At 42.0% G+C, this 12,900-nt stretch overlaps 3 protein-coding genes across 3 annotated transcripts; 1 reads left to right on the top strand and 2 right to left on the bottom strand.

The window, feature by feature from the left end:
* Positions 1-957: 957 nt before the first annotated feature.
* On the bottom strand, positions 958-5,393 carry LOC115693045 (U-box domain-containing protein 9-like). Its single transcript, XM_030620018.2, has 2 exons — positions 2,868-5,393; positions 958-2,152 (listed from the first exon to the last, which is right to left on the bottom strand). Exons 1-2 carry the CDS (start codon positions 3,138-3,140, stop codon positions 1,085-1,087), a joined length of 1,341 nt encoding a protein of 446 aa, XP_030475878.1. The 5' UTR covers positions 3,141-5,393; the 3' UTR covers positions 958-1,084.
* A 136-nt stretch (positions 5,394-5,529) lies between these two features.
* Positions 5,530-8,692, bottom strand: LOC115693051 (U11/U12 small nuclear ribonucleoprotein 48 kDa protein). Its single transcript, XM_030620025.2, is given in 6 exon segments — positions 5,530-5,684; positions 5,686-5,721; positions 5,723-6,223; positions 6,444-6,551; positions 6,693-6,807; positions 7,299-8,692. Coding segments are annotated over 6 exon segments (2,040 nt in total). The 5' UTR covers positions 8,555-8,692; the 3' UTR covers positions 5,530-5,660.
* A 2,858-nt stretch (positions 8,693-11,550) lies between these two features.
* LOC115693043 (germin-like protein subfamily 1 member 20) lies at positions 11,551-12,753 on the top strand. Its single transcript, XM_030620016.2, has 2 exons — positions 11,551-11,732; positions 12,037-12,753. Exons 1-2 carry the CDS (start codon positions 11,606-11,608, stop codon positions 12,585-12,587), a joined length of 678 nt encoding a protein of 225 aa, XP_030475876.1. The 5' UTR covers positions 11,551-11,605; the 3' UTR covers positions 12,588-12,753.
* Positions 12,754-12,900: the final 147 nt, after the last annotated feature.

Below are 12,900 nucleotides of genomic sequence, written 5' to 3'. Positions count from 1 at the left end.
GAAAAGAATGATATTCACAAAAGGTGACTGTACATGAGCTGAGTGAAGAACTAGTCATTCTCTGATGCTATTTGCGTGATTTTCTTGACAATGGAAGTAACCTTTCTTTGAGCTCTCGCAGTTGCTGTGCTGCTCGCATTTAGTGTCAAGAGCAGACCAGAGGCATCTTCGTTGCTCCTAATTTGCTTCAGTGTTTGAGTCATAAGAACAGATCTCGTCCAGATTAGCCACGCAATTCTCCTTGCATCATTCGGGTCTGATTTCCCTTAATACCTTGAGCAAGACAGGAACAGCACCAAAGTCCCTCAATTACTCAATCGCGTGTTGATTGCAAGACAATGACACAAGAAGACCCATCATCCAATTCCACACAGATGCGTTTCACTCTCATCTGGAGTACCACACTGGTGGCTCGTGCCTGAATGGCATTCTTTCTGTTCTTGGTAAGATGAAACAGGGCTCTATTGATTCTATCGACTGATTAAACAAAAGACATACAAAAATGCACTCGTGTAGCCTGAGTCTTATGTCAATATGAAGTCTGTCAATGTCAGGTATAAACAAAGTAGCACTAGAGTGAGACAATAACACTCCAAGGTTGGTGCTGACTGGGACCAGAAAGTATGTAACACACTGAAGTATGCTCTCAAAATCTTCTTTTTTACCAAGAAGCTCCATTCTTCATCAGAGAGAAACCTTGAAAAGTATGAGACAACATAGCAAATTGTCCAAGGAGTCAAACATAGGCATGCAAGAATCTTCCTAGCTGATATACACTAGCATTTTCTGATTGAATTGACAAGAAAATGTGGTCCACTATTTTCCTATGTAACAACACTAGAGTTGAACAGAAATAACTTGCGCCATCAATTAAATCTCTGTCAAATCCATGTACATTCAATGTAAAAAATGAAGCTGTTCTCAATGTATTTGCTCAACCAAACTCCCTTGCATGGGGAAAAACTTCCTATAACCTGTATAGAATCCATGTAACATATCCAGCAAAAATTGGTTTTGAAGCTGCCGTGAGAGAATGGTATTCACAAAAAGTGACTGTACATGAGCTGAGTAAAGAGCTAATCATTTATGATGCTATTTTCATGATTTTCTTGACAATGGAAGTAGCCTTCCTCTGAGCTCTCGCAGTCGCTGTGGTGCTCACACTAAGTCTCAAGAGCAGGCCACTGGCATCCTCGTTTTTCCTAATTTGCTTCACAGTGTGTGGGTCATAAGAACAGATCTCGTCCAGAATAGCCACACAATTCTCCTTGCATCGTTCGGGTCTGATTTCACCCAATACCGTGAGCAAGAGAGGAACAGCACCAAAGTCCCTCAACTCCTCAACCGCATCTTGATCGCAAGACAATGATGCAAGAAGACCCATCATTTCATCCACACAGATGCGTCTCACTATCCTCTGGAGTATCACACTGGTGGCTCGTGCCCGAATGGCATTCTTTCTGTTCTCAGTAAGACGAAACAGTTTGGACAGTGCAGAAGAAGCATTGACGATAGCTACAATGTTCCCTTCTCCGATGACATTGATCAGAGGACCGATTGCTCCTGCTTCTCCAATGAGATGCCTGTTCAAATCGAGGATCGCTAGTTCAGACAGAGCCGCGGCAGCAATACTTCTTGTTCGATGTGTCCTGGAGTTCAGTGACCCAACAAGGAACGATATGACAAATGGATTATCCTTCATTAGCTCCTTGTTGCTATCGATGATTGAGAGATTCAAAACTATGGCCGTCAAATCCTCTTCAAGACTGGGATCATCTGCCACCTTGTTTGGGGAAAGTGGGTTTAGCAATTTTTGGAGGGCCCCCGCAGATTCTCCGAAAAACGCACGAAATGAGGCTTGTCTGTTGGTCAGATCTCGTAATTCTTTAGCAGCCGCTTTCTGATCATCCAGGGAGGTGGACATTCTATCGAGGAGTGATTCAAAATAATCTTTGTTGCATACACCGGCTATCTTCCCTTCAGCTTCCATCAAGTTTGGTAACTTAACTCCTTGCTCCTTGCAACATTTTGCAATTAATCTCCGGACCAAACGATTTGGAGTGAGTCTAGTGTCACGAAGGTATTCCAGGGTTTGAGGGCATCTCCTGTGGCCCTCATTCAGCCAGTCCTGAATAGGAAGTCGATCGAATGTCTGGAAACAGGAAATCAAACAACAACAAAAATAGAAAAAGAAAATGTGAGCCTGGTAATCACTCAAATAGGCCTGACTTGGAAGTAACTGTGACTAAGAACCCTAGGGTTGAGGAGAAAAAGGTCAGATAAAGGCCAAAAAGATCCAGCGATATCACTAATCCCATATCCCAATTAATCAATGCTTCACTTTTTCATTCCTAGAATCAGTGAAATCCTTAACAGTACTAAGTACAATACCTTCGCTAAGAAGGTATCTCAAGAAAAGGATTGCTGATTACACGGGTCATGGAGAAGGAGATATGCAACTCCAAAGAGAAACCGGCTCTCTCTGGCGATCCTCCTCATCGAGATGGTTCACACATGAGAATGAAACCAAACAAGTGCCTGGTATTTGTAATCCGTATCGAATATGAAAAGAATGCCACTCTAGTTTAACTTATCAACCGCCATAGAGCGAATAGGCGACCGCATAGTCCTGGATTGTCCGAGCAAAATTTCCTAAATTACGCTAATCCCACAAGACAGAACTCACAATGGATGACCATGACAGTCCATAATTCAAATGGTTAACCCACGACAGAGCAGTCAAACCTAAGCCACTATAAAACCACAGTAAACATCACTTAAAGCTAAACCCAACTCAAAGTCACTAGAAATAGAAAGAGCCAAAAAGAAGGAAAGAAAAAGAACAAACACAAGGAAATGACTCAAACCAGTCCATTCTCCAAAACAACTGGGTCCACCATCACTCTCTTCGAAATGGGACAGAGGAACTCTTCTGGAATTCCCCGCCCGCCGCGAGGCTTCTTCTCCGCCGTCTTCAACCTCGACTCCGTGAAAAGTTGCAGAGTCCTGATCGCTTCGTCGACGGTCTCCAACGTGCACTCGTCTTCTTTAGCGATCATCTCCAGCAGCCTGGAAACTTCGCGCTTTAGCTCATGAGGGCTCTTCGCCGAGCCGCCATCTGGGTCCTCTGCTTCTGCCATCTTGCATCACTCACTCTAACTTGACAACCCCACGAAGAACAGAGGCAACAAAAGATGGATGGAACTCGAGAATCTTGCGAAAACTCAATCTGGGTACGTGAGGGAAGGAGGGAAGATCAAAGAAAGGATTGAACTTTGTGTGATGGTGATCGGTTCTGAGTCGGTTCCTTTCTGGTAATCAGGCAGTTTCAGTTGAGAATCGTTTTCTTGATAATTTCGCAGTTTCTTCTTTCTTTCTGTGCTTTTCTTTTCAAGAAGAGCAAATTACAAGTTAAAGAATTCGTAAAGAAAAAAGTGGTAAGCGGAATTCAGTTAGAATATGCACCGCCCAAAATTTTTTTTTTTATGTGGTCGTGATGATCATGACATGAAAATGGAGCACCAAGAAATTGCTGACGTCAGTGGGGCTGCTCCTCCTTAAAACTTCAAATTGTCTGATTGGATGACAGTTGAGGATGTTCCGTCGGCGGTTGTTCGAACGTGGATTGGCTGATTTTGCCAAAGCAGAGGTCAAAACTGAAAAACTAGAGGGATTAAATAATTGGTGGAGAAAAAGAAATTTCATAAATTTGAAATTTTGATCCTTAAGTTGCAAGGTGACAAATTGAGAATAGACTGACCAAGGTTTCGAGAACATAAAAGGTTCACTATTCAATTCCTTTAAAAGTGTGATTAAAGTAATTTCGTATACGGTTTTCGTATCTAGAAATCGAATTCTAAGACAACGGTTTGAAAATGTTAATATTCTTGTCTAGTTTTTCTACAGTTAATAATGTGATGATATAATGGAGTGTTGAAAAAACGAATACCATCGATTACAAAGGGCAGCTTTTTTGTCATCAGAAGAAATCTTAAGTAACTTCGGTTTTGACTACCACTGATTCTCCACCAATGAGTTTTCTGAACAGCTTACCCAATGACATGAAACTACAGAGGATTCACTGAACTATATCACTAAGCCCTCCCGTGCAACCGAGTGCAAAACTGCTCACTCAATTCATAGTTTCTTCATCTACCACCAGTGACATTGCCCACACACACAATAGATCACCCTTTTGATCAATTTGTGAAGAGCACGACTTTAGCCACAAGCCCAACCAGCAAGAACCGATTGGCAGAACATTGCAATGCTTCAGGGGCCGACCCGACAGATGCTGTGGGGAGAGTAAGCAGGGGCGAAACTCGTGGTGCTGCTCAGCAAATTAAAGCCCTAGAATACAGAAATTTGCGGAAACCAGATAATCAAGTCTATCCAAGGCTGCATGATCCGTCGGTACCTATTGAGTTTTTGTAAATAGACAATAACATCCAACTCAATATAAAATAAATCCGCTCGAGTGCACAACATCGAGTTCCTATAACAGTAAGTGATTACAACGAGAATCAAGTCTTATCACACACATTAAGTGAAATCAACCACATGGAGTGCTCTCACGAAATTGATCTCAGCAAGATGTAAGTAGTCAAGATCTTCTTTTAGAGGATCTACCTACTTTCTAGGGGTTTCCATACTTTTAACCCGTATCCTCATTGTAGAAACATCATCTTTTCTAGAGTATCTGATGGCTGCCGTTCAATTTGTCCAAATCTTTAACAAGTTTCTCCCCTTATCCTCAATTCTAAGATCAAATTTCAATCCGAAAAGAAATTAGTCACTGCAACTTCTACGCATCACCTGTCAAAGAAACTTAGCAGCTGCACCACATGGCATTTGTGGGTTGTAAATTCATTTTTGAGGTAGACGATGATAGCAACCTGCAAAAACCATGAGCTAATCCGATCCATCAAATTTGAACTTCAATTGATTGGAAACTGCAGGGAGACTGTTCTGCATAAACTTCTGCTCCATAAGAGGGTTCAAAAGCAGCCGACCACAACTTTATTCAACCCCTCTATAAAATCCCCCAAGAAAAGAAAGACTCCAACTCAAATTTGCATTATACACACTATTACCAGCATGCACTGAGACGTTAAATATCACGACAAGTTGTTAAGAATCTAATTGAAACAATGATCAAGTTGTTATAAATGTGAGGGAATTTTCTAATCTATTCAAGTTGGTCAGAAATCAATGAAAGATTAGTCAAAGTATGACGATCATTAACATGATCTTTCACCCAAGATATTATCTGAGGAGAAAGGAAAAGAAAAATAGAAACCAATGAAACAATATCGAAGAAACAGCAAAGATAATTGAGGATACAAAGGAGGATACAGAGGTAGATCTAATTCTCGGAAGCCTGATGACTTCATACTGCAAATTAAATGCCCATGAACTAAGTCAAAAAACAAGAGTTTAAAATTCAATCCCAGATCCTACAAAAGGACTAGAATAACATACCTGACAAGGAGAGAACCTTGTAAAAATTTCTTCAAAAGGTTATTTCCCTTTGGCCTTTCACTATTAACCTCATTCTAGTGGCTACTTCATTTACCAGCACAAACGTCTACTCTTCAGATAGGTCGTCTGACTTATAAGGATCATATCTATCCTCAAAACCATGAAGCGGGAAGTCTGAATTATGTCTTCCACGAGTCTCTTGCCACCTTCTATCTCTGGAGTCTCGACTCCAGTCATTCCCACCTACATCACTTCTAGAAGATGAATTGTCCTCACCTCGGTAGGATCTACCAGAGTATGACCTTTTGATCTCTTGATGTTTTTCAATAGTCAGTTCTGCATCTTCTCTTTCTATCCTACGACTAGTATGCTTATGTGAAAGACTTTGAGCACTCCTTTCTGGACTTCGGGAATAATAGTGTCTCTCACGCTTGTACACTCCAGTACTCTTACGTTGATCTTCATGAGAATACCTTCCTCTGGACTTCCCATGTTCAGAATAAGTATCCCCAATGACATTAGAAGTAGATGTGACTTCATGATTAGTCCATAATCCTCTCTGAGAATAAACAGGGTACCCTTCAGGTTCATAACACAACTCAAAGGTGCCATTTGCAGGAATTGCATCTGATGAAGGTACTTCATTTGATTGAACCCCAGCAGGAGCACCTTTCTCGAAGCATCCAATACCTCCAGCTTGCTTAATTTCCTCCATATATTCCTCTATTATATCTCTCATCACCTTCAGAGTCGAAGGACAACAAATTCAGCCATTAGCATGGATGTTCCCACAAAGGGAAAAACTTTATGGGAGAAAGCAAAAGGGAAAATAAAAAATAAATAGCACAAGTACTAATATCATGGATAACTCTCAGATTCTCAAATGTAGCTCCTGCACCATCCCAAGACAAATAATTTTAACTTAGCAGAAATTCTGCTCTTCCAACAGATAGCATGCCTACCTCAGAAATATTGCGCTTCGACTTCTTGCCACGATATGACATTCTTCTGCGCTTGTAATCTCTTTCTTCAGCCAATAGTTCCTCTCTAGTCTTTGCCTTGCCCGTTTCCTTAATCACACAAGAATATTATTATGCGAAGGAAGGCTGGGGCGGTGAAAGAACCTAATTTTCAAAGCTAGGAGCCATTGCACAGCTTTGCCCATTCTTTCCAAAAACAATGGAAATATACTTTGAACTGCTTATATATACCTGATTAGATGACCACTGCCGAGGAAGGCCATCGTGGTCTATGATAGGTTTGTAATCAGGACGTTTTTCTCGCTCGTCATCGGCTTTCTTGGTTATTTCACCGTGCTTGATCATTCTATACATGAGAGAAAAGTCCTCAAAGGATAATCCAAGGAGACTAATAAAAAATATATTAAAAAGTCTCTGTTAAGCAGAAAATGAAGGTTACTGTACAGACTAAATCATTGACCAACAGGAATGACACCTGCACATTTTGAAAGGAAGCATAGCTAAACAGAAGCATCCATATCCTTACCAAAAAAAAAAAAAAAAAAAAAACAGAAGCATCCATATGCAGGAAGACATTTGGAAATAGATTCTAATTTCTGACTTGCAGGACTTGTGAAAAGAAAGGCCAGGTCATATTATCAAGTTGCCATACTAATGATCAAAGTAACAGAAGTTCTTTATCGAGCACTAAAGTTATCATCACTGAATATGTCAATCCAGAGAGAAAATTTGATGGCACGTCAAGCCTGGTTTTATTTACTATGTCCATGATCTCCATAAGAATCGCCTGCTGAAAGTAAAAGAAGATATATAAAGAAAATGAGAGCATCAACGCACCGCTGATATCTAGAAGGCTGTTGAGAATGCCGTAACGCCGTAATTTTTACTTCAAGTAAGAATCTCTCATGCAATGCTGCAACAGCAGCAGCTACCTGGGACACAAAAATCACCTTCTTATTGATGTTTCCAACCACCATTCCATCTACTCCATCCACTTCAATATCAAGCTGCTTCTTGATACCCCCAGCATCTCTTTCATGCGTGCTTTCATTTTTATCGGTGGATGCATCCTCCTGCTCCAAATAGTCCAGTAACAAATGCGACGCAGCATCCACTAAGCACTTCTTAAGCATGTCAATAGCAAAGAACTTTGCATTCACCTTGCCATACAAAACAGAAAGCCGAGACGCCAACCACATCATAACCTGGATCAAATTGGGACACTTAAACTCAATTGAACTCCCTTTATTCCCTTTCAAATCCCTTGTCTTCAGCAAACTAACACCTTCCCTTACAATCGCTTTCAAACACAGAGCAAACAGCACAAAAATATGATCCCCCATAGCCACATCAATAACCACGCCACATCGCAGAGAATTAACAATAACCCATCTCCTCAAAGCACTCTCTTTAACCAACCCCACCCCCGAAATCACCCTAAGCACATTGTACGAATACCCATTCGGATAATCACTCCATGCCTCGATTTCTCTCTGACCGCTCCACAGCTCCGAGGGCAGAACACTAACGCGCAAATTCTCAACTTCTTCAACACCCACATCACCATCAGTACCGAAATTACCGCATTCGATCGACAGAACACCAGGTAATGTAAACGTGCTCCTACTATCACTATCCTCGATAGGAAAAGCGACAGCACCGGGACAATCCACGTAAAAAAAGTTAGACCTGAAATCGCCGTAGCCATCCAGCGCGAGGCAGAGCTCACTGCCGGGACCGCCGACCGCTCCGGCGAACCGGGGGTTGTCGTCCGAGGACTCCGAGGTTCTCGGGTAGCCGAGAGACTGCACGGAGGAACCCAAATCGAGAGGGGCGGGGCAGGTGAGGTAGTGGCGGAAGAGGGATTCGGGAGGCATGCGGTGGTGGGGGTTGGAAGGGCAAGCGGCGAGGTCGGAGCCCACCGGGGGGTTCGGCGGGAGCAGGGCGGAGAGGGAGCCTAGGGCTCGAGCCGAGGCGGCGATGAGGCGGTCGAGGGAGGAGACGGCGGCGGCGAGAGGAGGAGGAGGCGGCGCGGGCGGCGCGGGGTTTTGGGGAGGGAAGGGGAAGGGAGGGAGGCTTGGAGGCGGATCCATGGCGTCCCTGCGAGTTGCAGGAGCGGAAGGTGTTTGATGAAATTACTGAGAGAAAGAAAGGAGAGGAGGGTCGTCGAAATGGCGGGAGGGGCGGTTTGGTAGCACAGCAGAGAGGCCTTATGGGAAGAAATGATGGATTGGGCCGACGCTGAGGGGAAGATGGCGGATCGGGATTCGGATCGAAAGATCCGACCCGATCTTAAGAACGGGTCGGAAATTTAGGGTTTCGGGCCGAGCGAAATTGAAGGGTAAATGGCGCAAATTGTTCCTGGACTTTTGGTACATGTTCAATGCGATCCTTAAATTGTGTGAAAATATTCAATGTTGTCATTTGTTTCTGAACTATATGAAAATGTTGGGATGATGACACAAATGGTCTATGTATTTTGGCCAAATGTGTAATGTGATCCTTGAACCTTTAATTTGGTGGTCTTTGAACTTTATACCAATGTGCAATATTATTTCTGGATTTTTAATTAATTCAATGTGGTCCTTGGACTTTTTGTGCATGTTCAATATAGTCCCTGCACTATATGAAAATATTTAATATTGTCATTCTATTAATTCAAGATCAAAAACAACATTGATATTTTTGTATAATCTAGGGACTAAGTTGAACATATACCAAAAGTTTAGAGACCACATTTAACAAATTAAAAATTCAATGACTATATTGCACACTAAGCTAAAGTTAAGGGATCATTTGTGTCATATAGTTCAGGAACTACATTAAAAATATACCAAAAATTCAGGAACTATATTGAACAAATTTAAAGTTCAGCACATTGAGTTAAAATTCAAGGATCACAGTGAATAAATCAAAAGTTCACGAATTACGTTACATATTAAGCTAAAATTTAGGGACCGATTGTGTCATCACCCCAAAATAAAATAGATGTGACCTCGTTCAGATCAGTCATTACATGGTGAGAATCGTCAAAGGATATCCAATGGAGATGCACCTTTGCCATTGAAGTCAACATGAGATTCGGATAATTTAGGAGGTTGTTAGCGCACGTTACGGTTGTCGGCCAAGTGTTAGGTAACGGGGAAGCTCACAAACTTTCCACAAATCAATCTTCAGCATGCTTTTTAAGTAAGTACTTCAAACAAGCTTCATGAACTATTCTTAATTTCGTTACAGTCAACCAACTTCAACTGCTCCCCCCTTTTTTGGTACAACAATTCAACTTCTTACCACCTTAATATTCCATCATTTGGCATGTGTACCTTCAAGCAGATGGGATGTCATTTCTCAGACTACCAACTTCAACTGCTCCACCCTTTTTTGGTACAACAATTCAACTTCTTACCACTTTGATATTCCCTCATTGGCTTATTTACCTTCAAGCAGATCGGATGTCATTTGTCGGACTACCCAGCACTTTCCTCGACGCTTACCCTCACCGAGGATTTAACTGCACGATTGAAGGGTACAAAGTCTCGGACATTTTACAGCTTTTCCACGGTGATCATCGCCTAAGATTTGGATTTAAGTAAAAAAAGAGCTCAAAAGATGAGTTAGCAGTGAATTTAAGACGCCCAGACAAGTCTGAAAGTTTTCAAGAATGCGACACTGATATTGCAATCGATTGCCTCGTGCAGTACCAGATTCGTTCTTCGTTTACCAATGAGTCATGCATAGAAGTTCATGGTGATGGAGTTATTGATGATGATCGGTATTCATCTGTCTCACAGTGCCCTGCTCGTGACGTCAGATGCTTAACTACATGTTTGGAACCTTACTGGGCCAAGGATTGAATAATAGGACTCTCATAGCTTCTGATACCCCAGATCTCATCTCGATAGATTATTATTAACTTGTCACTTTATTTTCGGAGCTGTACAAGGATGAATTTGTTACTTGTCAGTACTAGTATGCCACAGCATCTGTATCATCAGCAACTCGGCATTGAAACGACCCAATTCAAGTGTGCTAGAGTGACAGAGTGTAGGGTTCGACGTAGGGTTCATCAACGGTAAAAACGCAGCGGAATATCTATGTAAACCGAAACCCTAGAACCCTAGACAGGATCCATGTGTATATTGAAATCGAGAGAGAAGTTCGATACATACCTTTTGCAGATCGAACGTAAATTAACAATTGATTGTGTCTGGATTAGCGCCCCAAGTGTTGCGCCTCTACCGGTATCCACACACGCGAATAGAAGTCTCCAACGATCCAAGTGCTAGCTAAAGATCTTAAAGTTTATTTTCTTCAACGCCTTTTGATTTTCGATACTATATCGAAAAACCCTAGACAGAGAACGATTCTCTATCTATTTATACAGCCTCATTATCCAGCGGAATTAAAAGAAGTGGGCCAGGCGATTTGGGCCCGCCAAACCGTCCACCTTCAATCGTACATTTAATCGTTATCTCATAACGCGCATGACCGCGTAGATAAATTGAATATGAGAATAAATTAAAATCTACTTCTTATTTTAAGTAGATCCCGGCGCACAGAAAATATTAACTCAGTTTGCTTTTGTGTGCGACCCTGTAGGTTCACTAAACATTAGCAGTGTGCTCAAAACCCTTTTTGGCCCACAATTCATAAGCGGTCTCTAGCAAGACATTATGACTACCTAAGTATAGTGAAGGTCAATTTTCCGACACAACCTAATCCACAACTAATATTAGAGTATCAACCTTGATTGATTCCTAGGGCAGATCACTAACACAGAGAACTTCAAACCTAGAAAAGATTCGATTGCATTAACATCAGCATGTTAACTACCCCAGCTATATGAAGCAAAAACAATTATTCTGTTGTTTTCCCATTAGGAGATTTAGGTGATGTTAGTCAAGGATGAGAAAGATAAGCGAGTTTTGCGTGTAGCTGTTGGAAAAACTGTACTGACTCTGAATATAAAAAGACAATGGCTTAACCACTAATTGTTACTTTATGGCAACGTTTTTGTGCTTTGTGGAGAAAAATACGAGATGTCCATGAGGTCTGGCATCTATATATAGGCATCATTTCGAAGCAAGCATTCGCATTCATCAGAGCACGCGAGAGTAGAAAAAAAAGACAGAAAAAAAACCAAAATGACTAGGAGTTTTCAGATTTCCGCTAGTCTCGCACTCTTGGCTCTGGTGCTGTCCTTTGCCGACGCCTACGACCCAAGTCCCCTGCAGGACATCTGTGTGGCAGTCAACGAACCCAGCAATGCTTGTAAGCTCTTCTTTCCCTTGCTTGGTAGAACACTCCGAATTAATACATTTTGCTCTTGATTTCAGAGTAGTCCTCCTTTAAGACCGATACTCTTAATTGGTGTGCTGGGGAAGCTCGTTAGGCATTGCGATCAATTTTTTCGAACAAGACATTGACTACACTAATTTCACAGAAAACAAGACAATTAAGTCAACAAAAAGATAAACATTTCTCATTCTTGGTGCGACCTTATTGTATCCTAGGATGTGCCTCAAAGGCATTTGTCAGCAACAATTTCCTCTTAACGAGACTCCTCTCTATGCAGTGTTTGTGAATGGAAAGTTCTGCAAGAACCCTGCTCTTAGCACAGCAAATGACTTCCTCTTTTCTGGCCTCCAAGTTCCTAGAAGCACAGCCAATCCCGTGGGCTCCACAGTCACCCCGGTGTTTGCGGACCAGCTACCAGGACTCAACACTCTCGGCATTTCCATGGCTCGTATTGACTTTGGAATAGGTGGTTTAAATCCTCCGCACACTCACCCTCGTGGCACCGAGATTTTGCTCGTCCTGGAGGGCACTCTCTATGTAGGTTTTGTCACGTCCAACCAACTGAACAATACTTTCTTTGAGAAAGTCCTCCACCCTGGAGATGTTTTTGTTTTCCCGATCGGGATGATTCACTTCCAGCTCAATGTTGGAAAGACCAACGCAGTCGCAATCGCTGGTCTAAGCAGCCAAAACCCAGGAGTCATCACTGTGGCCAATGCATTGTTTAACGCAAAGCCGCCTATTTCCCCTGAGGTTCTAGCCAAGGGATTCCAGGTGGATGAGAAGTTTGTTGAGGAACTTCAGAAGAAGTTCTGGTACTACAATTAGCCTGAGAAATGCATCTGATAATGTCATCATCTCTGCGTACTTAATTAATACAAACTGTTGCCATAAGTCTTCTGATGAAGTTCCTAGTTCAAGTATGAAGAAAGTTTCCTTCTGTCACATCTTGTATTGATTTAAGTATAATAAGACTGTGTTGTTTTCTGCACCATCTACTACTTTGAGGTTATTGTGATGAACTTATTTCATGGAACCAAGACAGAAAAAGATGGTGAGCTCTACACTAGACTCTACCATGTCAGAGGATTTCCAACCTGAATGCTTTACTGGCACGAACTGTCAATAACCATCGCTAGTT

Source organism: Syzygium oleosum, unplaced genomic scaffold (assembly GCF_021117445.2).
Source record: "Syzygium oleosum isolate NSW1041296 unplaced genomic scaffold, Sole_v2.1 Sole_v2.06, whole genome shotgun sequence".
NCBI classification, from domain to species: Eukaryota; Viridiplantae; Streptophyta; class Magnoliopsida; order Myrtales; family Myrtaceae; genus Syzygium; species Syzygium oleosum.
The sequence above is the reverse complement of the archived record's forward strand: the minus strand, read 5'-3'. Positions and strand labels throughout refer to the sequence as shown.